We start from the raw sequence: 27,384 nt of genomic DNA on the forward strand, positions 1-27,384 counted from the left end.
TAGTTTTGACACTTAAATAGCTCAAAAACAACATCGTAATAGTGTTTATTAAAACTTTTTCTCCCAAAATAAGTATAGAATATGGTTTTTGAACTATTGAGTGTCCAAACCAACTGCATCATTTTAAGGTTCAATGTGACATCTGACTGTATATCAGTAGTTCATTAATGTTTGTGTGTAGAAAATTATCTCAAAAACTAATGTAAATCATGTTTGTATAATTTGGAGACTAAACAGAGACAATTAAAATAATTTAAGGAGTAAATTAAAACTAATGCATAAGTTCAATAGTAAATAATAATAGGCCAATTCTATAGTGTCTATGAGTTTTTGTCTAAACTTTGCCTAACTTACTTTTTGTAGTAAGTTTTGATTTTTTAAAAATTATTTATTCTTATATCTTTTAAATTAAATAATAACTTTTAACCCTTTTTAGTAAATAGGCACCACTTTTTAGGCACTATAACATTCACCATAATAATATTGCAACTAAACTCGATATTACCCAATGTTTTGAAAATTGGACCGGACCGGCTAACTGTGAACCGGCAGTAATCGTGGTCCGGGTTGCTCCCTGAAACCGTTTCTCAAAAAACCGGAGAAGAATTACGGAACAGTGAACCGACCGGTTTAAAAGAAACGGGGTCGTTTTTTGGAAAATTTGGCTTATTTCCCTCTTGGTTCTGAAGCTCCTTCGTTTCTTTCTCCCTATCTCCCTCCCTTTATTTCATTCGCAGAAACTCAGCCAAAAAACCCTAGCACTGTAAGCCTACACCGCCGCAAGGAGTGGCATACTGCCGCCGTCCGTCCTTCTATCTAGCTTCCCTCGTGGTCCAAGTCTTCAACCCCTGTTCACTGTCACCGATCGCAGCTGCTTCCTCGAGCTCGGCGTCCGTCGTCTTTGTCTGCCCAGCCGCGCTTCCGCCGCCGTTTGTTTGCCGTTCACGTTCGCGTCTTCGTTCGCGTTCTTCGCCGTTCAAGTTTGCTCGGCGTTCACCGTTCGCATTCACTCGCCGTTCACCGTTCGGGTTCGCATTCGCGTTCGTCTGGAAGCCACGTTGCTCTGCTTCAAACTCTGCCCAACCCGCGCGCTCCACCTAGCCGTCGAACTGCTCTCTTTTGTCGCCGCTGTGAGTTCCCTAAACCCGCCACCAGACAATCCACTCACACAACACCAATACGCTGCTTCAAACTCTGCAACTTCTTATTTCTATTACAATAAGTAACTATTTGATTTGGTAGTGGTTTGGATTTTTTTCATAGACTGAATTAAAGTATACAATAGTTATGTTCTCTTCTCTATCACATTGAAATTAAGCTTTGAATTCTCTTATTTCGTTTTAAGTTTACCGCACTCAACATGTTTGATGAAATGCTTTAACCATATTTCGGGTTGGTTTATCATTTCTAGCTTTTAGAAACTTAGTAAGTTGATTGCATGTGAAATTAGAATATTTGGATCTTAGTAATTAGGAAATTTTAGCTGCACAAATAGCATCTTTGTAGAAAACATATTAGCATGATGATTCCACTTGCATTAGTGTTCTTCTGGTAAATTTTAACTGTAGTGTGAACTTGTTAATTTGCTAATTGTTCGTGTTGTTGTTCTGTTGTTCTTCTGTTATTTTATTTTTTTTTTGTTTTTGTTGTGATTCTCTGTTCTTGAACTTGTTAAGTTGATAATTTGCTAAATTGTTGGGCTGCTGTTGTTTAATTTGCTAAACTGTTAGGTTTCTACGATATAATTTGTTGGATTTTCTATTAAGGTCTTGTTCTTGTTTATTTGCTAAATTGTTGTTGTGTATTTATTGTTGTCTTTGAGATTCTTGCTGGATATTGGTGATCATTGATTTATTATATGCTTCATGTTTTCATTGTTTTCTTCTTCTGAAGGGAAAAAAAATTCTGTTTTCATTGTTTTGTTGATTGTTTGTTTTGTTTCAGAAATCAATTTTTTGTGATCAATGCTCAAACTCTAAATGCTGTTCTGCTGGTTTTGCTGTGTTTGTTTTGTTTCAGAAATCAATTTTTTGTTATCAATGCCCAAACTCTGAATGTTGTTCTTCTGTTTTTGTTTTGTTTCATAAATCAATATTTTGTGATCAATGCTCAAACTCTGAATGTTGTTTTGCTGTTTTTGTTTTGTTTCAGAAATCAATTTTTTGTGATCAATGCTCATACTCTGAATGTTGTTTTGTTTTGTTTTAAGGTTGTGTTTGGAAGAGGTGATTGATTTCTGAGTGTTGTTTTGTTTTTGTTTTAAAGCTGTGTATTGTGTTCAATTTTCATTTTGCAGGAAATTTTTTGAGGTATATAAGAATTAAGAAGAAAGACTATTTCAACGGTATTATTCTGTTTATTCTGGTCTGCTACAAGCTTGAACATAGAATTGAAGAGAGAAGCCCTTTATTATTTCATCATTGGCCTATTTTTGGCATTGCATATCATTGTAGTTTGTTTATTCATAGAACTAGTTGTTTATGCTCCCCTTTTGAAGTAAAAAAACACAGTAGAAGAGTGTTTAGATCCAGTTGCTTTATTCATTGAATTTTTATAGAATCAGGCGTTTATTATAAATCGGTTTTTCCAGTTGAACTATGGTTGAACCAATGTACTAGTGAACCAGTAACTAAAACAGTTCGATGACCGGTTCGGTTTTCAGAACCTTGATATTACCCCTTTTAGATAGAAATTCAGATGCAGTTAACTTCATGTAAAATTAATAGTTAAGAGTTGTTAAATGATAATTTAATCAAACCTGTCAAATTAATTCATAACTCTCAACTATAAACTTCACATAAAATTAATTTCATTTGAGTTTTCACTCTTTTTATTAAAAATAAATAAAAAATTAATATATTTTTTTAAAAATTCATCTGATGATTAGGGTTTTCTTTTTGCTGCATCCCGCCTACACTGATTCTACTATTCTATGATACAGCGCCACTTTCACCAATCACCACCGGAGAGACCAGACTGTCTTCTTCTTCCTTGCAGAGTGCCAGACTCAACAATAATTGCTAGCAGCTGCAGGCGCCACCCTGCCTCCAGGCTTCAGCCTCAGCTTCTCCTTGCCGCCGTCGCCGTCCTTGCCTCACCGGTCACCATTTTTCTGCCTCACGTCCTCCGCCAGCGCCCAGCCTCATCTCCTTCACCTCCTTCGCGGCCAGAATCTCCAGACTCCACGCCTCCGCTCCTCCTTGGTGAGTTTCTGTTATTTTAACTTTTCAATTTCAATTTTGGGCATTCATGTAAATCATCCGCTTATCTACTCTTGTTCTTCAATCTTCATAAATGTGTAATATTTGTATAAATATTTCATCACAGGCAGCTACTGATATTTTTTTTGTATTGCACTCATCACTCTAGGTATATTTTCTTTGATTAGTTACTGTGTGATCTTAATTTTTTTATCAATACTTGCTCTTCTTCATTTAATTTAATGGAAACTTTCTTCTATGATCATCATTACTTTCTCCAAACATGAGCATCCTATCAGAATAATCAAAACCCCCAGCAGCAGCAACAAGGATTGCCCGTGCAAAATATATTAGTAGTTGAACAGTCTTTTAGATGTTGAGAAAATTAACTTGATGAAATGACTATGGGTTCTGGATGCAATATTTATTGTTGCATATTTTTGTGGCTGAAATGTGTATTAACTTTGTATATGTTTATTTTGCATGCTGTATTTTGGCTGAAATGTGCCCCGTGGGTAGAATTAGGGTACAGAAGTTTGCTACCTGCGTAAGTAGCCGGGCGCATTCTATGTAGGGTTTGGTAGGGCAGGGCAGGGTGGGGTCGGGTAGCGTAAAAATCTGCTCCTATCCGTCCCATTGCCATCCCTATTTATAAGAGAACATGGTTTTAGTTTTAAAAAGGGAGACTCTGAAAATGGAATGTTATCAAATGTGGTGATAGATGTGTTGACGGTGGATATAGAAAGTGAGAATATAATTTGCTTAATCATCTTGTCTCTTAGCTGCAAGATATATAAAAATAAACCTCAGAATTTATTTTTCGATATTCTTTCTTTATCCTAAGTATAATGAATAGACATCAATCTAAGTCATTTTGCATTTTGTTATTATAAAGGACACTTAGAAATTTTTCTTGGTTAAATTGGTTGGACCTGTGAACCTCTGTTCCTGATAGCTTGATCGATTTGTTGTCCTCCAGTTTTCAGAACCTTGGTTTAGAATTTAGATCATCAATTGATTAATCTAAGTAGTTTTTACATGATTGTGTCAACGTGTCTAGGTCTCTGTTGATATTGTTACCAAATGGGAAAGCTAGGGAAGAAGGCAAGAAAATTCGCAAGAAAGAATCTGCAGTCAGTTTTGAGGAACAAAAGGAAGTTAAAATCCAAATTCAAAAGGAAAGCTTCAAAAAGTAAGGATTTTACCAATTACAATGCAGTTACTTGTGTTTACTATAGAACATGCTTTCCTGATGTCTTCACATGCTAATGACATTTGCCAAGATTGTGATTGTAATATATTTGTTTTATTGATTCATATTGTCTATAAAACAAAAAAAACCTGATTTGCATATAAAGTAGATTGATAAGTTGGTGTTGAAATATTTTGAGATGTAAACCTCTCTCCCCTCAACTGTTGTGAGACTCTTCCTGTACATGTTATTAATGAAATGTTCACCAAGTTGGAACTTGCAATAGTATACTACTTTGAGTACTTTATTCATTGTTGTACCAACTGCCATTGATAGATTAAGACAGTCCTCATGAGATATAGCCTTATGTCGCCTTCGATCCTACAAAATGTCATTGGTATTAATTCTTTTCTATGTAGCTTTCCCTATAGGTTCATCAAGTTGGAAGGAGTTGTATTTGAGGAATGGATTAGTAACTAGAAATAAGATTTACAGCTAAACATAACAAATGATCAAAAGACCGTACTCTTTTATCGGGGTTAGAAGACAAAGAAAGAAGCATATCAGGGAGATCCAAAAGTAGTATTAATTCAAAGGCCTCTCTCTATTATTTATATTAATAAAAAAGTGAATCTCCCTAGAAAAATAAGAATCCTGTACATTACAGAAAACCTAAATAAGTGATTTATGTGAGAAAGATAGGTGATAAAAGGCTAAATTAAGAGATGCGTCTCCTACCCAATGATCTTCCCAAAATTTAAACTAGAACTGTTATCTACATGCAAAGAATGCAAAAAGTTAGTATAAACTTGAGAAATGAACTTCTAGGGGCTAGAATGAGTAGCATGGGTGGTAACATTAGCATCCCAATTATTGTAGTCCAAGTCATAGTTACTCCTAATAACCTGTAATTACTTGGGTGCAATTCCACCTGATGATGGTGACTTGAGCATGCTTGCTGATGATTGGAGCTTCTTATGTTGCATATATTAACACCCTGAACAACTTATACCATTAAGAATAAACTTGATTGGAACTTATCCTAGCGAATAATATTTGCCAGAACTATCACAATCTCAAATTTAAGTGAATGATAGGAAAAGAATGTTGATATTCTAGGGCTTAGATAGGGAAGGAGAAAGAGAGAAAGATAAAGGCCCTGAATAATATGGACACCGATATGATTATGTGTTACAAGAGACAAACACATTATTTATAATAATAGGCAAACCTAATCCTAATCAGATAAGGAAAATGATCCTAAAATAATAATAAATATCAAAGTTGATCCTACAAGATATTACCTTATATTATGGGATATGATGGAGACAGCAAACAAATGGTGAACACATAGGTCATGGAGGATGGTATTGTTTTGATACCATGTTGAAATTATGGAAAATTAGATAGGCAAGGAGATATAGAGAAACATAAAGGCTATAAATATGAAAGACACAGCTAATATGATTATGTTGTTATTTTAAGAGAGACAACCACCTATTATTACTATTCATAATTGTAAGGAACCTAATCCTAATCCAATAAGTAATGAAGTCTTGCTGACTTACATAGTACATTGTTGAATAATTTCTATGCATTATGAATTTCGTAAATCCAACTGTTTAACAATATATTTTCAAATCAATTGCAAGTTTTATAAAAGTTTATTAGATTGATCTGTATAGTAAGATGTTGGAATTCAACGGTCAGATTGATGAAATTCATTGAGCATAAGACTATCGACAGTGTAATTAGCCATATATACACCCAGTGCAGGTTATTCTTTTAAATGAATATATTGAGTGTCTTTGGCTCCAGGTGAATTTGAAATTTTAATGATTTGTAATTTTTGACAGCAACGGGAGGTCAAGATGTTGAAGAAAACCAAGAGAGGGACACAACAAATCTATCTACGGAAAGGTAAAATGATAACCTGACTTCATTTTTTCACACCTCTTAAGATATATCCCTGCTTTCTTAGTGCTTTAGTGATTTTGATGTCATTATTTTTAAACTATCTTTTCTGTTGTTTTTGCTGATGAGTTTTGAACAGTGATGGCCTTCTGTACAGAAGCTGTCCTCTAGAATAAATGAAAAACTAAATTATACATGATTTTGATATTCCGTTAGACCCATATCATTTGTTTTGTTTAATTTAATTATGAGAAAAGCTTGTCATATGTCATTGCACATTTCAGTCGTTACTTTCTATAGGGTGTTTTAGAAAGGAAAAGAATATAAAGATGATTTTATTTAATGAATAGAAATGAATGATTTGATTTATAAATCATTTATTGTGTATTGAATAAATTATAAAAATAGGATATGAATTGATTTATAAATTAACTAATGTCTGGGACACTAAAATTAAGATTGATTTGATTTAGTTTTGCTCTCTCTCTCACACACACATCAAGAAATTGCATGCACGAATGAAAGGGCATGCAACTTTATTACAATTGCCTGCTGTTATGATCCCATTAGTGAGTGAGTTAGGAGTCATTTCGGGAAGTTAGTCGCCATAGATAAAGTGTTGGAGGAATTAGTTAAAGGTCTATAAACATTTGAGATAGAAAGATTAGAGATGAAGGTGCTTTTCGTTTTGAAGCTGACAAAATAGAAAAAGTTGCAAACTATGAATTTTGAATCTTCAATTGGGGTCATATTGTGTCGGATAGATAGGTGTGGTGGATTTGATTTCGGAATTCCAATTTTACTGTGACATTTAATACAAATAATGCAATTTCGTGGATGATGAATGAAGTGCTGCAACTAAGTTCAATATTCTCTCTATTTATCTATTTAGATTCATGTAAATATTAATAGTTGAAAGGGTAGTATTTTCTTTTGATAGATTTGAACACCAAATCAAACCATTTCCAGACAAATCCTTTAAAAAGTTTTCGAATTTAAGAAAAACACTACTCTATTCTAATGGGTTAAAAATTAAGTCATTTCCTTTATTTTAAAAGTCCAAAACAAAAGATTCCAATTTTTATTCAAGTCACTTCCGATTATATACTTTGGAAAGCACACTGATGGTTTACGGTTTGTGATTAAATGTTGAGTGATTAAGAGCTTTACACAATCTAATTCTAATTCTATCCCATGGATTTGTTCATAAGAAAATCCTTCATTAAAGGTGTGTGAATTTCGCTCTAGCCAAATACTCCAGATAGTGGCATATATTGGCATATACTACAGGACCATAAAGGTATTGCCTGTTTCCTGCTCCCAAAATTCGCAAACCTAATCAACCATGACTGATCCAAGGAACTAGAGCACATCCATGACCCGCCAGAAATACCAAAATATTCCACAAGGAGACAGCCATGGAACAAATGTGAAACTGTTAAGAGAAGACCGGAGGATGGGAGGAATACTTGGTTAGAAAGGTAGATAAGATGGGAGATGATTCACTAGATAGGAAATAGGGGCAGAGGGAGACCTACGAAGAGTCTGAATGAGGTGATTGGAAGAGATTTAAGAGTGAATAGGCTGAGTGCAGTTATGATTCACAACTGGTCACAATGACATCGTTTGATTCATATAGTTGATCCCACCTAGTGGTACAAGGTTTTGTTGCTGTTGATGCTGTATTTCTACATTTAAATAGCTTGTCTACCAGCATGGTTCACAATATGACTTAATGGTTTAAGGCTTTGGATGCCCTTTGCCAAATAAATTAAGTTAAATTTTTTTATTATATTTTATTTGTTTTTTCAGAAAAGCAATGACTGAAGAAATTGAAGATGTTTCCCTTGATGATGTATTCAGTGAAGATGATAGTGAGGGCCTTGGAGAGGATTCAGACAGTGATGTATATCTTTCTGAGGTTGGATTATAATTTTTCACTGAAGCTCTTGTTATTTCCAAATTTCAACATTGATCTGATTACCTGTTTGCATAATTGGCATATTCATTTCTTGATATACCCAAGACTCAAGCTGAGGTTGAGTCATAATTTTTCACTGAAGCTCTTGTGATTTCCAAATTTCAAAATTTATCTGATTACCTGTTTGCATATTTGGCATATTAATTTGTTTGATATAACCAGGACTCATGCTGTGCACATTTGACGGAATGTGATGGTGAAAGTGAAAATAATATTGATAGTAAGGATATTTCTTGCATTATTTTAAGCTAAATTCTAATTACCTCTCTGCATGTGTTTAGTTAGACTTTGATCCAAGTTAATTTTCAGGCAGCAATGGAGGTAGTTCCTTAATGGTTCATAACAGAGATATTCGTGCAGAACTTGTGAAGAAAGCAAAAAGGTTGAACAAATTAAAAGAAAAGGTGGTTTCCTTGTATCCTATGGTTAGGTATTGGGTTTACAGCAGATCTTATTTTCTTTATTTAGAACTTTTTTTTATCTGTGAGATGTGTTCTAAAACTACACTATGTATAAGTTTGAGTGTAGAAGCCCAAGAGAGGAACCAAATGATAGAATACTAAATAACCTGTGTTACTTTTAAACCACTCACGCACAAAACTGATTGACTAACATACTATTTAAAAGCAGAGTAGATGACCATTCTTCCTCTTCAAATATGTTGGCCTCATGTATGGAAAGTTTCAATGTGATTCTGAGATGTTATTTTCATGTTTTTCACGATGCTTGATAGGAATAAATGACATATTTGTTGTTGAAAAGGGTGTCATAATGGGGATCAGATGTTGCCATTCTGCATTTCTTGTTCCAATATCTAACTTTAACTTATCTTTGAAATCTTCAGGATCCAGAGTTTGCACGATTTCTGGAACGTTATGATGTGAGCATTAAACAAGCCAAAGATGATGAAACTGTGAGGCTTCTTTTCTTTTTTTTTTTTTTGTAGCATTCTTGAATTTTACATTTAGGAACTTTTGGCTAATACATCTAATGTTTTTCAATCTTTCTCTCCCTTGCCACCCCATTATTTAGAAATAATATTTGATAGAAGTAGTTTCTTTTATTTATACAAATTACAGCTTTCCTATTTTAGATATTTATATAATATAATAAAAGAAGAAAGGTAAAGCATATCGATAAGTTCTTAAATAGTGATTCTACATGATTTTTACAATTAGCCTATTAGCCAAATACATTTGTAAATCAAACAAATTATGCTTTTCTATAGTTATTAGTTTTTACTAGCATCTCGTCCTTTTTTAATTTTTATATGTTGTAATTTCTGTTAATTTCTTCAAAGCTGGTTATTCAGTGTAAACTGCCTTTTTTCTTTTGCCGAAGCTTTCTTTAGTTATGAGAGAGTAAGGAGTTGGTGATTGTTAAAAAAAATCTAATGTGGAATTTTTAACTTTGTGGAATTCAAATAGGAGAGTTATAAATTGTCATTGGGTAGTTACAAAAAGGTACATTATATGAAGGTATAGATTTTAGTATTTGATTATTAAACTTATCAAAATCTTACTTTTTATTTTAATGTATATAATTTATTTTTATATATTTTTTGTTTATGCTATTATGTAACCATATTTTATTACAAAATAGTATATACGTTAGTAAATATAGTGGTGTTGTCTAAACATGAAGAGTTCTCTTTAAAGTCGTAGCATTCCTTTCAACTAAAATGGATGGGAGGATTGCAATTAATGACCATCGCCACCTATCCTTAGCTTGTTTGTGAAAGTCAAAACCTCTACATTAAGGCTCCGTTTGGTTAGTATAGACACTGAGATGTAGACATTGAGAGATAGATCAAGAAGACATAGGCACAAAATACATGTATACATGTTTTATGTTTGGCAAAGCAAATACACAAAACACACAAAACCCTAAATAGTCCATAATACCTTCATCTCCTACCTTCACCACCACCACCACTCGGACTTTCCATCTACCACCACCTATTTTTCTCCTCCACCATTCATAACCAAAAATAAATCAACATCAACCCAAATTATTATTACCAACAAGATCTCTTTCAAAAATCAATTCAACAATTCTTATTTTTTTATTAAAAAAAAAGAAAAAAAATGGAAACAGATCTGGGAAACAGATCTCCTTCAGCACCACCTCACCCTTCTTCTTCCATAGTCCTTCCCCAAACCCTCTGTGCCCGAAATACATCTCCGCCTCCACCGTGTCTCCGCCATCCTCCGCCACCCAAGTGGCAGACGCCCGTAGTACCCCACACTCAAGTCTACGAAATCATCGAGAAGAGAGTGATCGAAGCACGATGGGTGAAGAGGAAGAGTGGGAGAGAGGCGGCAGTGGGCGACGAGAAGAAGGAAAAGGGAGAGGGGCGGCTCAGTGGGCGCTGTGAAGAGGAAGAGGGAGAAAGGCGGCGGTGGGCGGTGGAGAGTGAAGGGGAGGACGCGGCAGTGGTGGTGGCAAGATGGAGGAGGGAGGAAGGAATGGTGAGCCACTGAAAATAGAATGAGGAGTTGGAGGGAGGTGGAAGATGCTAACAGGAGGGAGATAGGTTTGGGAGAATGGGTAAATTTTGGAATTTTGAAAATTAAATAAGGGTAAAAGTGTAAAATATTAGTGTCTCAACTAGTTGGAGATACACAAATTTAGTGTTTCCGTGTCTATCCGTGTCTTCCCGTGCCCAACTAAAAATTGTGTCTCACTAAACCAAACTGAGGACGTGTGTCACTGTGCTCATGTCTTAGAGACATGGACAGCAACCAAAAGCTACCTGAGTGATGCAGCTGCTTCTTATTTATTTATTTATTTATTTTTACAATGTTAGTGTTTTTTGGTAATATGATAACCTTGTTGATTTCCTGTCTATTTACTTATTATAGTGTTTTGACATTGGTGTCATTGTCTATTTATCTGACGTAGGACTCAACTTTTAGCATAACTTGCACTTGTGTTGATGACAATTGTCTGCTCTTCTGTGGTTTAGAGTTCTGATGATGAAGGTGGTTTAGATGGGATGCATCCAATGAATGAAGATGCTGTTCGTTCTCATGTACCCAAATGTTTAACAAGTGGACAAGTTGATTCTTTGTGTAATATGGTTAAAAAAGATCATAACATGGCAGCCCTTACTTGTCTCATAAATGCTTATTGCACAGCCTGCCACAGTGATTCTAAAGCACCTAGTGCCAGTATTTCTGTCTTATCCCACAACATTCAGAGTGGTGAAACTTTCTCCAAGATATTAATGTTCATGCTACATGAGGCTGATACTATATTTAGGAAGTTACTGGGATTGTCATGCTCGAATTGCAAGAAGGAAACTGTTTTGGAGCTAAAGAATACATCAAAATGGTTATCTCTGAAACCGCTTATTAAATCATACCTTAGGAGTACTCTGTTTCTCCTGAACCAGGTTACAGACTCAGAGTTATTGACATTCACAATTTGTCGACTAAGAACTTCAATCATCTTCCTAGTTGCATTTCCAACTCTGTTGCGCAAGCTTCTTAAGGTATACTCAAATTCAATTGCTATAAATAGTTCTTGAAATTCATATGTTATGATAGTATGCTTCTATCTTTTATAAAAAAGGAGGCCCATATAGGTGGTTTATGAGAGGTTTTGGTGCTTCCATAAGTGATAGTAGCTTATATTTCTGTTAGATATTTGCTATTATTTCATGATTATTTCCTTATTTGGTATTATGAGAGAAGATAAAGATATCATAGGATATTATCTTTATTTCTTACACTCCTCAACCTGTGCATGAGTGACATGACTAATGTAAAGAGTTCTCTAGCCAAAGTCATTAAGCAAGTATATAGTTTGAGCGTGACGCTTGAATGAGGCACCACATGACTATTTTTAAGGAGTTCTGTAGCATCATTAAGCAAGTATATGGTTTGACCCATAGCATGATACTTGCATGAGTCACCGCATGTTTCTTGTTTTTCCCCAACTTCTAGTTACTACTAACAAAAGGACAATAATCTGAAGTAGATCTTTTATCTACTCGAGAACTGACCCAATTTGTACAAGTAAAACCTTTTATTTGACAAAGGTTATGATCATTGTAGAAAACATGCTGTCTATCCCTTGGGTATATATTTTAAAATGAACAGAGAAGCATCCTAAATTGTTGTCCTTGTAGAGTATATTAATCAATTGATTAACCACACTTTACCGACCAGTGCCCTCTATGACCTTGTGTCAAGAACCATCTCTCTCAAAAGTGTTTTGAAATACAGGCATATGAATTGTTTCATAATTTATCCAACATGCTTCTTCAAGCGATAACCACTTTTAGGCTTGAAGTGTGGATAGTGCATTACCTATCTTACCTTGTATTGAAATTCAATTTTGTTCTACAAAAAATGCAGACCACAGGTATCAAACTATTGACCTTTTTGGTCATAAAGTTCGATATCTTGTCATGAACTATGATAACCAAAATACTAAGCCTTTGGATAGAAGCACATAAATGGTTCTATATTTAACACCCTGGGTCTATAAGAACATTACCATGATCAGTTAACTGCATAACGTTCCTAGCCATTGGGTCTAACATGGTTTGGCTTTCTCAACTAACTGTAATCAAAATGTATCTAGATACACTACATTGAGCTCCCTATATGTGTAAATTGAGTGTAGTACAACCTGTACAAGTCATAATGCAGACTAACAAGACAGTATTTGCTAATAATAGCTGACACTTCATCCATATTGGTTGATGACTTGTGGCAATCAGATTCTTATAGTGGTTGTGTTCAATGTTGTACCTTTCATAATTCCCCGGACCCTGCGTTAACGCAGGATGCTTGTGCATCGGGCTGCCTTTACATCAATCTATGATATGTCAAATTCATCCTCACTTTACTCAAACTGATTGCAGATTTCTGTTCATCTCTGGGCAACAGGTGATGAGTCTTTGTCATCACATTCCTTTCTCATCATCAAAGATATATCTTCCATGTTTGGCTTGAATTGGTTTGATTCCTGCTTCGTCAAAACATATAAAGCATTCATTAATCACGCTCAATATGTTGACCAAAGGTTGTTTGAGCATATACACTTTCTAAGGAACTCCTTTCTGGAGCTCTGCAGTTTAGATGTGCAGAAATCATCTAACATGGCAATGAAATGTATGCTGCACCTGGCTAAGATATTGCAGAAGGGGCGGCAGACAAAGAAGAAGGTATTCTTTAAGCATTTTATCTTCCTTGTTACTCTTGACGAGGGAAGTTAAATGTTTAAATGGTCTCAGATTTAAAGAATTTGATAATATTTTGCTTGTTGGGGAAATGTCTGACAATTGTTTAACTGCTTTTTTTTTTTAATTTGTGGCAGGAGGTGGTTAAAAAAATTTGCAGTTGGCAGTACATTAATTGTATTGAACTCTGGGTTGCATTTATATCAGCAAATGCACCTGAATATGATCTTCATCCATTGCTATACATGATTGTACAGATCATAAATGGAATTGCTCTACTGTTTCCTGGTCCTAGATACTTACCACTAAGGATAAGATGTATCCAATGGCTTAATCAACTTGCTGGTTCTACTGGGATTTTCATCCCTGTTATATCATTGGTGTTGGATGTTGTAGCATACAAAATTGCCAAGGATGGTGGTAGAAAGCCTGGCAAAGGTTTTGAGCTACAGTCTACCATAAAGGTTGGACATCGATACCACAGTAAATTATTTATAATTTCTCGAGTCCAGTGTGTCTTGGCCACTGAATACACACACAATTTTGGATTGCACTCTACTTTTTTTTTTGTTGAAACTGACATTTCATAACTATTGCAGCTTCCAAAGCACTGGTTAAAATCACGCAACTTCCAAGTGGAGTGTATCTCATCTGCCATTGAGCTCCTTTCTGAGCATTTTGCACAATGGAGCTACCATATATCTTTTCCTGAGCTGGCAACAGCTCCACTTGTCCACCTCAAGAAGCTCTATGAGATAACTTCTATTGAGAGTTCTAGACGGGTTATCAAGCGTTTCATTGATCAGGTACAAGTCCTAGTGCGAGGCAATTCTATTTTCCTTTTGTCTTCCCCTGGATTTATGTTCAATTTTGACTTTTTGCTTTCAAATGAATATTTGGCAATATAGTCACTTCGAATAAACTATTTTATGTGACCCTTTTTAAATGTGGACATTGAACTATAGCCGTGTTGCTGTTTTTCAGGTGGAGATGAACGTTGACTTTGTGCAAAAGAAGAGAGAGGAGGCACCTTTCTCTCCGAAGGATCAGCAGACTGTTGAAACATTTCTTCAGGTATCTCCCTCACTTTTATTCTCTCACTTTAGAGTTTCAGTCATCATTGTAACTGTAATACTTAAGTTGTTGCTTTGGCAGATTGAAAGACGTAGTGGTAACACTCCATTTACGCAATACTATAGAAGCATAATGAGTAAGGCTGTAACCAGGAAAATGATTTCAAATACAAAGGTATGATTGGCTTAATTACTCCTCTGTTCCTTTATTTATATTTTGATTAGGTTCCGTCACAGCTGTTTATACCTTGGGTTATGCACTGAGACTTCCACCACAATTGTTCATGCTGCATTAGTCTAGGAGTTCTGATTTGGATTTGGATTCGGATTCTCTTCTGTGAAGGTAGTTTGTAACTGAACATGAGGGTTTCTCATCCTTGAACAAGCTGAACTACTATTTTCCTTTGGTCGGCAATGGGATTTTAACTTTCTCATCTTCAATGGACCACATTTTTAATGTACAATGAAATTCTCTATGTTAAGCTCTTGACAGTTTCCTAAGTCTTAACACAATGGACGAAGCAAAATGCATGGTCGAAATGCTTGAGGTGATTTGATCATCAATGAAACCTGAAAGAATCAATGTTTTCTTCATGTTTCAGGGTCTGAGGAAAATGGAAGTTTCTTCCATTACGGAATTTTTTGTACACCTTAGCTTTAAGTTCAATCATTATCAGAATAAAATAACAAAATATCAACCTTGAGGAGTTATGAAGGTTTTTTTTTTCCGGCTCAACGATCAATGTTTTGAATTATTGTTTCTAAAGTTAAGTTATATAGTCTGAAGAAAAATAATAGTACATGAGTTTTAATTTTGCATTTTACCCAACATACCAAGAAACTGTTTGTTGTGTGCTTAGAGGCAAAAAAGTGCCTGTCTAACCATGGAAATGAAAATGAAATGGTTTTAACATGAATCGAGCTCTTATAAACTAAGATAAAATGGAACTTACAGACAGAACAATAGTAACAAAGCCAACAATAGCATATATGTAGTTCTTTGAAATGTCCAACATGGAGTAAATATTGCGCTAGTTGTGTATTCTTTTTAAAATTGTTAGAATATATTAGGATGAATTAGCATTATTTAGCGTATCTTAATATTTATATTAGGATATTATGTTCTTATTGTTTCGATTCTTTTTGTACTTATAAATATTCTTGTATATTGTATCATCTCATACAATTTGAGTATACATAAATGTTTTTTTTATCTATCACTCTCTCTAACCCTTCTAATATGGTGTTAAAGTCATGATATCCTTCTTGAAGAGGATATAGGTTATCTTTTCGATGAGAAATTATTATATTATTTTCACATAAATATTTTTTTCCATGCCTTATTTATAAGAAAGTATATGGGAACAATGTTTTTTTTGAACAACATAAACAATAGGTTAAAAAAAGGTTAATTTTAATTTTAAAATTTTAATTTTGAATTAATTAGATTTATTCATGTTTAGTGGGTTCGAGATGTAGCCCATTGTTCATAATCTCTGTTGTCTACCTAGTGGAATTGCTTTTTTATTTGTTGTTGTCATTGTTTTGATACTTTCTCATCTCATCGATTAGCACATCCTTTCTGTCTCGTGTTTCTAAGACTAATATGCCAAATACTACTGTTGTTTGTCGCCAAACGTGCCACGAGAAGCTCCCTATCCACCTCCAATAGTCGTGTTTCTTTCAATCGCATTTTGAGTTTGTTTTTGACGTTTTCATTCATCACAAACCCTACCACTCTCTTCAATGTATCATTTAGAGTGGACGACCAAAATTTCACCTTTCGTTACTGGATGCTCCGACATGTGCTACTGAAGGTGCTTCTGCTGTCCACCACCACCTTAATCTCCACCCGCAATGTTTTCACCCTTTTTGGTCATCTTTCCTGCGGACAACTGACAACACCATGATGTTTTTCTCTTTGTTGTGAGTCAAATGGACCAAACCCCACCACCACAGGAGCTTTCACGTGTTGCCACGCGCTTTCCAAAGCGGCTGTCACTAGGGGTGGCAAGCGGGGAAGTCCGCCCTGCCTAATGAGGCGGTCCTAGAATTTCACCCCGCCCCGCCTAACTGCGGGTTGGCGGGCCTTTCTTTCTTTCTTTCTTTCTTTTTTTACTATTATCTATTAAATAATATATATAATGTCACAACCATATTAATAAATTTATAATTTTTTTTTTTGTTTCCCATGGTATCCCCCAACCCGATAGGTCAATGACTAATTCGTCTCGGATCTGAGCTCCATTTAAGGGTCTGCCGCTGGCTAATGGGTTACTGCATGCACAAGGCGAGATTTGAACCCCCGACATTTGCTTAAGTGGACGAGTGAGCTGACCACTCGACCAACCCAAGTTGGTTAATTTATAATTTCTAAAGGCATAAAAAAATTATATTTTTTATATTCACAAAAATTAAAGTCTTTATAATTATAAATATCTAATAAACATAATTATAAACTAAGTTTTCATCCAAAACAAAATAAACATAATCCAAAACATAATTATAAATATTGTCTCCAAAGCAATATAAACATAATCCAAAACACTAAATTTTCATCTTTATACTATTGTAAGTTGGGTTGGGAAAAGTTGTATTTTAGCCAAAAAATTACAAAAATACCCCATTACAAAAAAAAACTAAGCCCGGCGGAGAAGCTCGCCCCGCTCCACCAAAGCCTGCCAAATCCCACAGTTTAAGCGATGCGGGTTAGACGGGCTTTTGCTCTTTGGTGGTCATAATTTTCCAGTCCGACCTGCCTTTTTGGTGGGTTACGTGACCCGGGCTAGCGGGTTTAGTCCCGTTTGCCACCCGTAGCTGTCACTACCCTCAAACTTACATCTTCATATTCAATCTCCATCGTTAGATTCGCTTCCATCTCAACGGTCAAGATTGTGCACCCGTTATTGCGACCTGTCCCTCTAACCGACTCGACACGCAACTCGTATGTCTACCCGACCTGCTTTTGTGTGGACCGCGCGTTGACTAGGGCTAAGTCAGCTATTAACGTGTCTCACACGTCCTCTTAGGTGTTAACATGTGGCTTCCATGCTATTGATATAGTAGTTGATGTGTTTGCTGAAGTGTATCTCTGTGTGGACTCCTTTTAAGGTTTTTGGTGTCTTTTTTTTTCATTTTGTCCTCTGTTTTTGCGATTTTTGTCCTGATTTTGCTGTTTTGACATTTTTGATGTATATTTACAATTTTTATGGAGAAACTAGTTGCTTTTTAACCATTCTGTTTGTATTATACTTTTCGGCTCTTCATCACCTTTCCAACAATTCGTCATCCCTTTGATAGTTTGCTACCATTTCTGCAGTTTTTTGGTAGTTCATCATCTTTCTAATAATTTGCCACCTATTCAGCAGTTTTTTAGTAGTTTGCCATCTCTCTTATAGATCTCCAATTTTTTTGGTAGTTCATCACTCTTTCGACAGTTTTATCTGCACTTCATTTTAACAGTTTTGTCTATATCTGTTCTGTCAGTTACTGCATTTTTTTATTCTGTTATTTTTAATAAGTTTTAAATTTAAGTTGTCATTTGAATTTGATAAAAGATATTAGAATATATTAGGATCAATGAGCATTATTTAACATCTCTGTATATTTATTATAAGATATTATATTTTTATTATTTTGATTATCTTTATACTTATAAATACCATTATATATTGTATCATGTCATACAATTTAAATATACATAAATCTTTTTTTCTAACCTTTCTAACAAAAATATTATAATTTTATAGTAGCTTCATACTATACTTGTAATAGATGAGAGAAAAGTTACTTTGAACATTGATTTTCAAACATTGGTGCGAAAACACGTGTTTTACTTTGACATATTTATGAGGTGAGCATTTATTGCACATGGAATATAGGTGGTGGTTCGTCCGAACACTAGGGAGGCCGAGCTTAAGCGCTTCCGAGTAGATCGCCAATAAAGGGGAAGAGCTTTGCGTCGGCCAAGATCAAACACTGCGGCGGGAATACCTGCACAAGATACTCCGACGCTCAAGTTAGTAGTGATCCTCAGTAAATGAGTTTAAAGCAAAGAGTAGAAGATTGAGAGTGATAGAACTTGAACCTTAACCGAGGATATTAGCTCGGTTTTATAGGAGTTGTTTTTACCCGTTAGTGGATAAGTCCTAGTTCGTAGGTTGGTTACATTATTCTGTTTCAGTGATTAAGTTTGTTGAGCACGTTTCCTATTTCTTCGAATGACTGAGGCCGAACTTATCCTCGTACGTGCCGAGCTTATCGGGCAGTTGATATAACGTCGGCCTGGAATGTTTGTCTGCCGAGTATGCCGGGCGACCGAGGATACAGGTGACGTATCATAGCCCCCAAGCTTGCCTTGGTTTGGACAGGACTAAGGCGAGCTTTCAAAACTAATGTCGTATATCTCGGTCGCCAAGTTTGTCTATTATGTTCCTTCCTTGCAGCCCCCAAGCTCGGCTTGGTTCTGTTTGGACTTTGAAACGTTTTCTTGTGTGTTTAATAGTTGCTTCGTTTCCCGCGCCATTTGACATGATTGACGTGAAACGTGCCCCGCATTCCTAGGCACCCCTACCCGTTGGATTTCGTGGCCATTAAATGCCTCTCTTTTTTTGACGATGAGGATTTAATGCAAGGGTTTGTGTAACCGTTTAGTTTACCAGAGTTATTTCTCTATTACCTTTGGTTTGTGTAGTTTCTTTTTGCTGCTGTTTTCTGGAGAAAAGGAGGTTGGTTTGATTTCCTGTCTGAGAATGTCTAGCAAAGGTCAGTGCTGAATTTGTGTTTTCTTCTACTTTTTATGCTTTATTCTTTCTTTGTCTGGTATGGAGAATTGTGATGCTGTTGATCCGTGTGGGTGGGTTGATGCCAGGGTGAGGGGATATGCGTCTCAGTTTGATGATAAGGAGTCAGTAAAGTTATTTGGGTCAGATTTGTGGGTTAGGAAGGGTAGTAACATTAGGATAGAGTTGTTGCCCTGTGGTAAAGAGGACTGAGTCTGTGATCAATTGAAGGATTGGTCTTTCTTTTATATGTACAGTTGTTTGTTTACTGAGTTGGGGGTCAGATTGCCTTTTACTGAGTTTGAGTGTGGGGTTTTATACTGGCTGAACTGCGCCCCTACTCAGTTGCATCCTAATTCCTGGGGCTTTGTACGGGCTTTCGAGGTATTGATGGAGTTACTGGAGCACCCCCTTCATTGAGGCTTTTCTTCTCGTTGTTTCAGGCTAAGGGGGTGGGACGTAGGTTGTGGGTAAATCTTAGCAGTTATCCTCGTCGAGCTATCTTTGGTCTTTATAAATCTTCGTTTAAGGATTTTAAGTCGATGTTTGTTAAGGTGAGGAGTGTACCCGAGGAGTTTCCTTTCTATCTGAACGAGCATTTGGTCGAAAAGTTTCCCTTGTCTTGGTGTCCCGAGCCTTATCAGGTGTTAGACGTAGATGATAGGCATCCAGATGACGATACTATGATGAGCTTCTTATTTAAGTCATTGGGTCCGAAGGGGTTGTTGTTGATAGCCGAGATGTTGAAATGGGATACTGATAGGCAGGCTGTATATGATCACATAGGTAATTTAATTTGCCGTGTTTCTTTCCTTCTTTTGTAAGGTGTTCTTCCTGGTTTTGATTTGTGTATTTTCGTTCTACAGCCGAGAAAGCTCCTGCGATCACTACTGCCGGTCTGAAGTCTTACTTCAACCAGCGTAAGAAAGGTGAAAAAGAGGTGTCTTCAAATGCTGGGAAAGGTTTAGCTGCCTTGATTCAACATGGTCCTGGGCCAAAACATAAAAGGAAGAGGGGACAAGCTCAGGGCAGCCTTGCCGAGGTTTTGGAGGGTAAGGAGGAGTCTTCTATGATTTTGGAGAAGGTTGAGTCTGCATATGAGTCGCAGAAAAGGCTTCATGGTTATGATGAGAATGAGCATGCTAGGTCTCTGTGGGCGAAGTTGTACCCTTTCAGTACTATGGCTGACGAACTGTGTTGCTTTCCGGACGATATGAAAATGATTGAGGAAGTTGGCCGAGCTGGTGTTAGTCGGTTTCTTCAGTTATAGGTTATTTTGTTAAGGTTGTGGCTTTTTGTTGATGTCTCTTATTAACTTATTTTATTTTCGTAGGTGATTGGTGCCCGGATTGTTGCCATTGGCCGAGCACAGGAGCTTGCCCTGGATCGGGAGCAGACTGAAGCTTCCCATGTAGAAGAGCTGTCTGGGATCATTCAGGAGAAAGATCAGAAAATTGCTGAGCTTGTTGCTTCTATAGAGAAGAAGGAGTTGGAGTTGGCCGATGAGAAAAGACTCCAAAAGTCCTCGTCTGAAAAATTGAAGGTTGTGGAATCTGAGAATGATCAGCTTTCTTCTCGGATCAAAGAGTCGGAAGGCGGGATTTATGAGGCTTTTGCTCAAGGGTTTGACCGTGCTGTTTCTCAGGTCAAGGTGTTGTATCCGGAAGCTGATTCTTCAAAGCTTGATGTTATGAAGGTAGTTGTGAATGGCAAACTTGTGGAGGATGAGAGTGTTGCTGGAAGCGATAGCGAGGGATCTAGCATGGGTGATAAGATAGATTAGGCTTTTGCACTTGTTCTGTTTATTTTGTATGTGGTGTAGTAGAATTGTAACTTATGGCTGTTTTGCCTTTTGAATGGTTTCTGAGTATTGTATTCGGTAGTGACATTTTGGGTTCCGAGCATTTAGCTCGGTTTGAAAAATGACTTATGTTGCTTAATGAAATCTTATATTTTTGATAAGTTATAATGGTATATCGTTATGTGAAAAACGATTGCATGTGTGTATTGAAGATGGTGGGAGCCATGCTTTGTCTGATTGAATTGTAAATAAGGAAAGCAGAAGCGCTAACATAGGGCTTGTGTTTGGATGAGCCTTTAAGATTTCGCTTGAATAACTTGGTGACTGTTTGTGTTTGTTTGTACTTCTCCGAGTATTATGCTCGGGATGCGCATGTTAGTTTCCGAGTATGAAGCTCGGATTAATTTTGAAATGTTCATGTATGGTAACGGCCAATGTAAAAAATGTCTTGGTTTGTAATACAAGGTACATCGGTGTAATGATTTGTGGCGTCTGGCCTCATTAAAACCCTCTCCGAGTAAAACCCATGTGTTTTGGGAGAAAACCTTTGGAGGGGAAAAAGAGTACCATCATTCGCGAATTCACAGACCTCATTATGACTGATATTCCCTTAGGGAGGAGACATTCCATGTTCCTGGAAGCTGATCTCCTTTAAGGGTTTCTAGTTTGTAAGCCCCCTTTCCGAGATTTTGAAGAACTCGGAAAGGTCCTTCCCAATTGGCTGCTAGTTTGCCATGTGCTGGAGGTTTCCGAGCTTCTTCTGTTCGTCTGAGTACGAGGTCTCCATTGTTGAAAGACCTGTGAACTACTCTTTTACTGTGTCTTCTCTCTAGGTATCGTTTTCTGGCTCGTTGTTTTATGGCGAAAATGTCTCTGTCTTCTTCTACAAGGTCCAATTCGGCTGTCCGAGCTTGTAGATTGTTGGACTGATCATAGAGCTCGATTCTTAATGTTGAGACGCTGACCTCTACTGGGATGAGTGCTTCTGTGCCATATACTAGCTTGAAAGGAGTTTCTCCTGTGGCAGATTGAATGCTGGTATTGTAACTCCATAGAATTTCTGGAATGAGGTTGGCCCACTCTCCTTTAGCTTTGCCGAGCTTTTTCTTTAATCCCTGCAAGATAATTCTGTTAGCTGATTCAACTTGTCCGTTAGTTTGCGGGTGCTCTACTGAGCTGAAGTGATGTTTGATGTTAAAATTTGTAAGAAAGGCAGCGAGCTTATGATCTGTAAATTGCCTCCCGTTATCCGAGATTATCTCTCTTGGGATACCGTATCTGCATATGATATTTTTCCATAAAAAAGATCGAACTTTTTCTGCTGTTATATGCGCTAGTGGTTGTGCTTCTATCCACTTAGAGAAATAATCTATTGACACCAAGAGGAACTTTACCTGGCCTGGCGCTTTCGGGAAAGGTCCAAGGATATCCAATCCCCACCTATCGAAAGGCCAGGTTACCTCTAGGGTATGGAGCTCCTCGGCCGGGGTCTCTAAGAGGGTGGCGTGTTTTTGACAATTATCACATGCCTTGACTTTCGAGATGCAGTCCCTCTTTATCGTAGGCCAATAGTATCTTGTTCGCAGAATCTTTGCCGCTAATGCTCGGCCGCCAATGTGGTTGCCACAGACCCCTTCGTGTGTTTCTGCCATCACATCCTCGGCCTCCTCCTTGCTAATGCATTTGAGGAGCGGTTGGGAGTTTCCTCGTCTGTACAGGGTGTTTCCGAGCACTGTGTAGAAGCTTGCTCTTCTTCAAAATAGTGGCAAGTTCGGTTCATCATCTGGTACTGCCCCAGTGGTGATGTAATTGAGGAAAGGTGTTCGCCAATCTGGGACCTGTATAATACTCAGAATTGTATCCTGCTCAAAACTCGGTTTGTCAAGTGTTAGCTGGGACAGTGCCGATGTATTTTTGGCTTGCCAAGTTGTGGCTAGCTTAGATAACACATCGGCCCTGGTGTTTTGTTCTCGGTTTACGTGAATAATGTCAAATTTGTTAAACTTTGAAATCAGATCCTTTGTTATGAGCCAATATTTCTCTAACAGAGGATCTTTTACCTGGAATTTGCCCTTTATTTGATGTACCACTAATGAAGAGTCGCAGTAGGCTGTTATTTGAGGTATTTGTAGTTGTCGGGCGAGCTTCAGTCCAGCGAGTAGGGCCTCATATTCTGCCTGATTGTTGCTTGCGTTGAAGCGGAACTGCAGTGACTGCTCAGCCACCACTTTGTCTCCTTCTTTTAGTAGTATCCCTGCTCCACTTCCTTCTTTGTTTGATGCTCCATCCACATGTATGCTCCAACTGACCTCTGTATTTTGTGTGTCATTAGTCATCTCTGATATAAAGTCGGCTAGCACCTGTGACTTTAGTGTTTTCCTTGGTTCGTACTGGATATCGAACTCGGAGATCTCAATCGCCCATTTTATTAATCTGCCGGCGAGCTCGGGTCTGGTTAATATCTGCCTTAGCGGTTGGTCTGTTCGTACTATGATTGTGTGGCTCTGGAAGTAGTGCCGCAGTCTTCTTGCCGTGGTGATTAGTGCTAGCGCCAATTGTTCTATCTTCGGGTACCTTGTTTCTGTTGGTTGTAGCACCCTACTGATGAAGTATACTGGGTTTTGCTTTCTTCCTGTTTCTGTTACTAATACCGAGCTTATAGCATGGTTAGAAATTGATAGGTATAAACACAGTGGCTTACCTGTCTCTGGTCTTTGGAGGATTGGTGGCGATGTTAGGTGCTGTTTAAGTTCAGTAAAAGAGTTCTCACATTCGTCTATCCAGGTGAACTTCTTGCCTTTAGAGAATGTCTGGAAAAAATGATAAGATCGGTTTGCCACTGCAGGTAGGAAACGTGATAAGGTAGCTATTCGCCCTGCGAGTTGCTGGACTTCTTTTACCGTTTTTGGGCTTGTCATGTTCAGTACGGCCTTGCATTTTTCTGGATTAGCCTCGATGCCTCGAGACGTTAACATGAATCCAAGGAACTTCCCTCCTTGTACTCCGAACACACATTTGTCTGGATTGAGTCTCATGTTATATGCTCGGAGTTGTTTGAAGATTTCTACTAAGTCGTCACAGTGTGACCCCTGCATAGGTGTTTTTGCTACCATATCGTCTACATAGACCTCCATATTGTGGCCTATCTGCTATTGGAAAACTTTGTCCATTAGCCTTTGATATGTCGCACCTGCATTCTTTAGGCCGAAAGGCATTATCTTGTAACAAAAGTTCCCATGTTCTGTTATAAAAGCTGTTTTGCTTTGGTCTTCTGGGTGCATTAGAATCTGGTTATAGCTAGAGTATGCATCCATAAAACTCAAAAGCTTTGAAACTAGAGGCGTTATCAACTAATTTATCAATGCAAGGTAATGGATATGCATCTTTAGGACAAGCTTTGTTTAAGTTTGTAAAGTCGACGCACATGCGCCATTTACCTGAGTTCTTCCTTACCATTACCACGTTGGACAACCATGTGGTGAAGCGAATTTCTCTGATGAAACCTGCGTTGAGGAGCTTCTGGGTTTCCTCGAGTGCTGCTCATTTTTTCTCCTCTCCGAGGTTCCTTTTCTTCTGTGCAACTGGTCGGACTGTTTTATCAATTGCTAGCTTGTGGCAGATGACTTCTGGGTTTATTCCGGGCATATCATCTGGTGTCCATGCGAAAAGGTCGGCGTTCTTACGCAGTATGTGAATGAGTCTTGCTCGGTCTTCCCCTTCTAATGCTTCTCCGATATATGTGTATTGCTTGTCATCTGCTGTCAGTGTTATTTGTTGAAGGTTGTCCATTGGCCGAGGTCTTTCGCTGAGATCTTCTCTTGGGTCTAGGTCAGCTAGTGTCGCTATGTCGGCAGAAGTGTGGATTGCCTGAACCTGGGGCCGAGCTTCTTGTTTTGTTGGAACTGTTTTTAGGCAAGCGTTGTAGCACTGCCGAGCTTCTTGATGATCGGCGTACACTGTGGCTATCTTGTTTTCCTACACTGGGAACTTAACACACAGGTGTAATGTGGACACCACCGCTCTGAATATATTCAGTGCGGGTCTCCCGAATATAATATTATAAGGGCTGTAACAGTCCGCTATTAGGTATTGAATATCAATTGACTTTGACATAGGGATTTCTCCCATTGTGGTCTTTAGCTATATGTGTCCCATGATGGGGACTCTCTCTCCGGAGAACCCAATTAGTTCTCCCGAGGAGGGCTGTATCAATTTTTCTGATAACTTCATCTTTGTAAAGGTAGAATAAAATAAAATATCAGCACTACTACCTGGGTCCAGTAACGTTTTTCTTACCAATAGTTCTCCGATCTGGATGGAAATTACCACAGGGTTGTCGAGGTTAGGGCTTGACGATCTGAAGTCTGTTTGGTTGAAGAATATGGTGACGTCTGGGTCTTTGTCCTTCTTTGGTTGTATGCTTCCCTCGATTGCTAACATCGTCCTGTAGCTTCGCTTTCTGGCCGAGCTTGTTTCACCTCCGCCTGCGAATCCTCCTGATATGTGGTTAATGACTCCCCTTGGTGGATCAGGAGTCGTCCTCTCTTTTTTGCTGTCGTCTGTCACTGCTTGTTTGCTTTCTACTCTGTCCGAGTTTCCTCTTTTGCCCTTCCGGCTCTCGATATATTTGTCCAAGAGCCCTTGGCGTGCCAGCCTTTCCAGGAGGTCCTTCGCGACGATGTAGTCGTCCGTGGTGTGACCGAACTTCCGGTGGAAGGCGCAATGTTTTGTCCTATCCACGAACCTTTGGTCCTGGTAGTTTCTTGCTCGAGCTGGTGGCTTTATGATTTTGGCGTTCAGGATTTCTCTGATGATGTTTTCTCTTCTGGTATTGAATCTGGTGTATGTGTTGTATTTTGATGCGGGCTTGGAAGGCTTCTTAATGTCTCTACTGCCTGGCGATCTGAAAGTTCTTTCTTCGTCTCTCCGATGTGGTTGTTTGTCCGATTTTTGGGCTTCTCGGAGTTCTTCGATCTCCATTTGGCCTGCCGCCCTTTCTCGGAATTCCTCTAGGGTCTTTGGCTTTGTTATGGCAATGGTCTCCCTGAATTTGCCGGGCCTAAGGCCGGCCTTGAGGGCGTTCAGGTGAACGGCCGGGTCCAAGTCCTGGATCTCCATAGTGGCGTCAGCGAATCTGGTCATGTAGTCCTTCAGGCTCTCGTGCTGACCTTGTTTGATGGTGCCGAGATAGTCCGATCCGTGCACGTAGATTCTTGATGCGGCAAAATAATCAATGAACGACTTAGCGAGATCTTCAAAGGAGGAGATTGAACATGCAGAGAGTTTAGAAAACTAGAGTAACGCAGCTCCATCTAAGTAGGTGGGGAATGCTCGGCAGAGAACGGGCTCATTGTTAGGGCCGTTGAAGAACATCATTGATTGAAACTTCTTCACGTGGGCTCGGGGGTCGCCGAAACCCTTGTATGGCTCTAGTGCTGTGGGCAGCGTAAAATTTTTTGGCATCTGGTAATTTGCAATCTCCTCGGAGAAAGGGTTGTCGAGGGTGAGCTTCTCCTTTGGCGGGATGATGTTTAGAGGGTCTGTAGTGTCTTGAGCCGAGCTTTTGGAGGTTTCTCCATTGTTCTGTGTAGACAGTTCGGCTATCCTTCGTACTTCCGCCTGAAGCTCGGTGATTCGAGCCAGGAAGTCGTCCTGTGAAAGTTGTGGACTTTCCTTGTCAGCCATGTTCGAGGATCGGGAATCCTGCAAAATAGAGTAGAAGACTAAACAAAGGAAAAGGTGGGGTTAGATGTATTCGGGTCCCACGGTGGGCGCCAAGTGGTTCGTCCGAACACTAGGGAGGCCGAGCTTAAGCGCTTCCGAGTAGATCGCCAATAAAGGGGAAGAGCTTTGCGTCGGCCAAGATCAAACACTGCGGCGGGAATACCTGCACAAGATACTCCGACGCTCAAGTTAGTAGTGATCCTCAGTAAATGAGTTTAAAGCAAAGAGTAGAAGATTGAGAGTGATAGAACTTGAACCTTAACCGAGGATATTAGCTCGGTTTTATAGGAGTTGTTTTTACCCGTTAGTGGATAAGTCATAGTTTGTAGGTTGGTTACATTATTCTGTTTCAGTGATTAAGTTTGTTGAGCACGTTTCCTATTTCTTCGAATGACTGAGGCCGAACTTATTCTCGTACGTGCCGAGCTTATCGGGCGGTTGATATAACGTCGGCCTGGAATGTTTGTCTGCCGAGTATGCCGGGCGATCGAGGATACAGGTGACGTATCAGGTGGTGTTTCTGA

The 27,384-nt window shown here is 38.2% G+C and overlaps 1 protein-coding gene across 12 annotated transcripts; it reads left to right on the forward strand.

Moving 5' to 3' along the window:
* Positions 1-668: 668 nt before the first annotated feature.
* Positions 669-21,297, forward strand: RBL (Noc2p family). 12 transcript variants are annotated; one of them, XM_088501175.1, is made up of 16 exons: positions 669-1,130; positions 2,297-2,344; positions 2,942-3,203; positions 4,261-4,392; positions 6,249-6,312; positions 8,119-8,227; positions 8,450-8,507; positions 8,597-8,691; positions 9,132-9,200; positions 11,256-11,783; positions 13,164-13,466; positions 13,619-13,945; positions 14,081-14,287; positions 14,466-14,555; positions 14,637-14,729; positions 20,669-21,297. In XM_088501175.1, the coding sequence occupies exons 4-16, from the start codon at positions 4,284-4,286 to the stop codon at positions 21,116-21,118; spliced, it is 2,502 nt and encodes an 833-aa protein (XP_088357301.1). In that variant the 5' UTR covers positions 669-1,130; positions 2,297-2,344; positions 2,942-3,203; positions 4,261-4,283; the 3' UTR covers positions 21,119-21,297. The 12 variants fall into 12 exon arrangements, with proteins under 12 accessions (XP_088357301.1, XP_088357306.1, XP_016185030.1 ...); XM_088501180.1 differs by lacking the exon at positions 20,669-21,297 and adding an exon at positions 16,768-16,794; XM_016329544.3 differs by lacking the exon at positions 20,669-21,297 and adding an exon at positions 15,157-15,397.
* The last annotated feature ends 6,087 nt before the right edge of the window (positions 21,298-27,384 follow it).

Source organism: Arachis ipaensis, chromosome B1, assembly GCF_059453495.1.
Source record: "Arachis ipaensis isolate K30076 ecotype BB chromosome B1, ASM5945349v1, whole genome shotgun sequence".
NCBI lineage: Eukaryota > Viridiplantae > Streptophyta > Magnoliopsida > Fabales > Fabaceae > Arachis > Arachis ipaensis.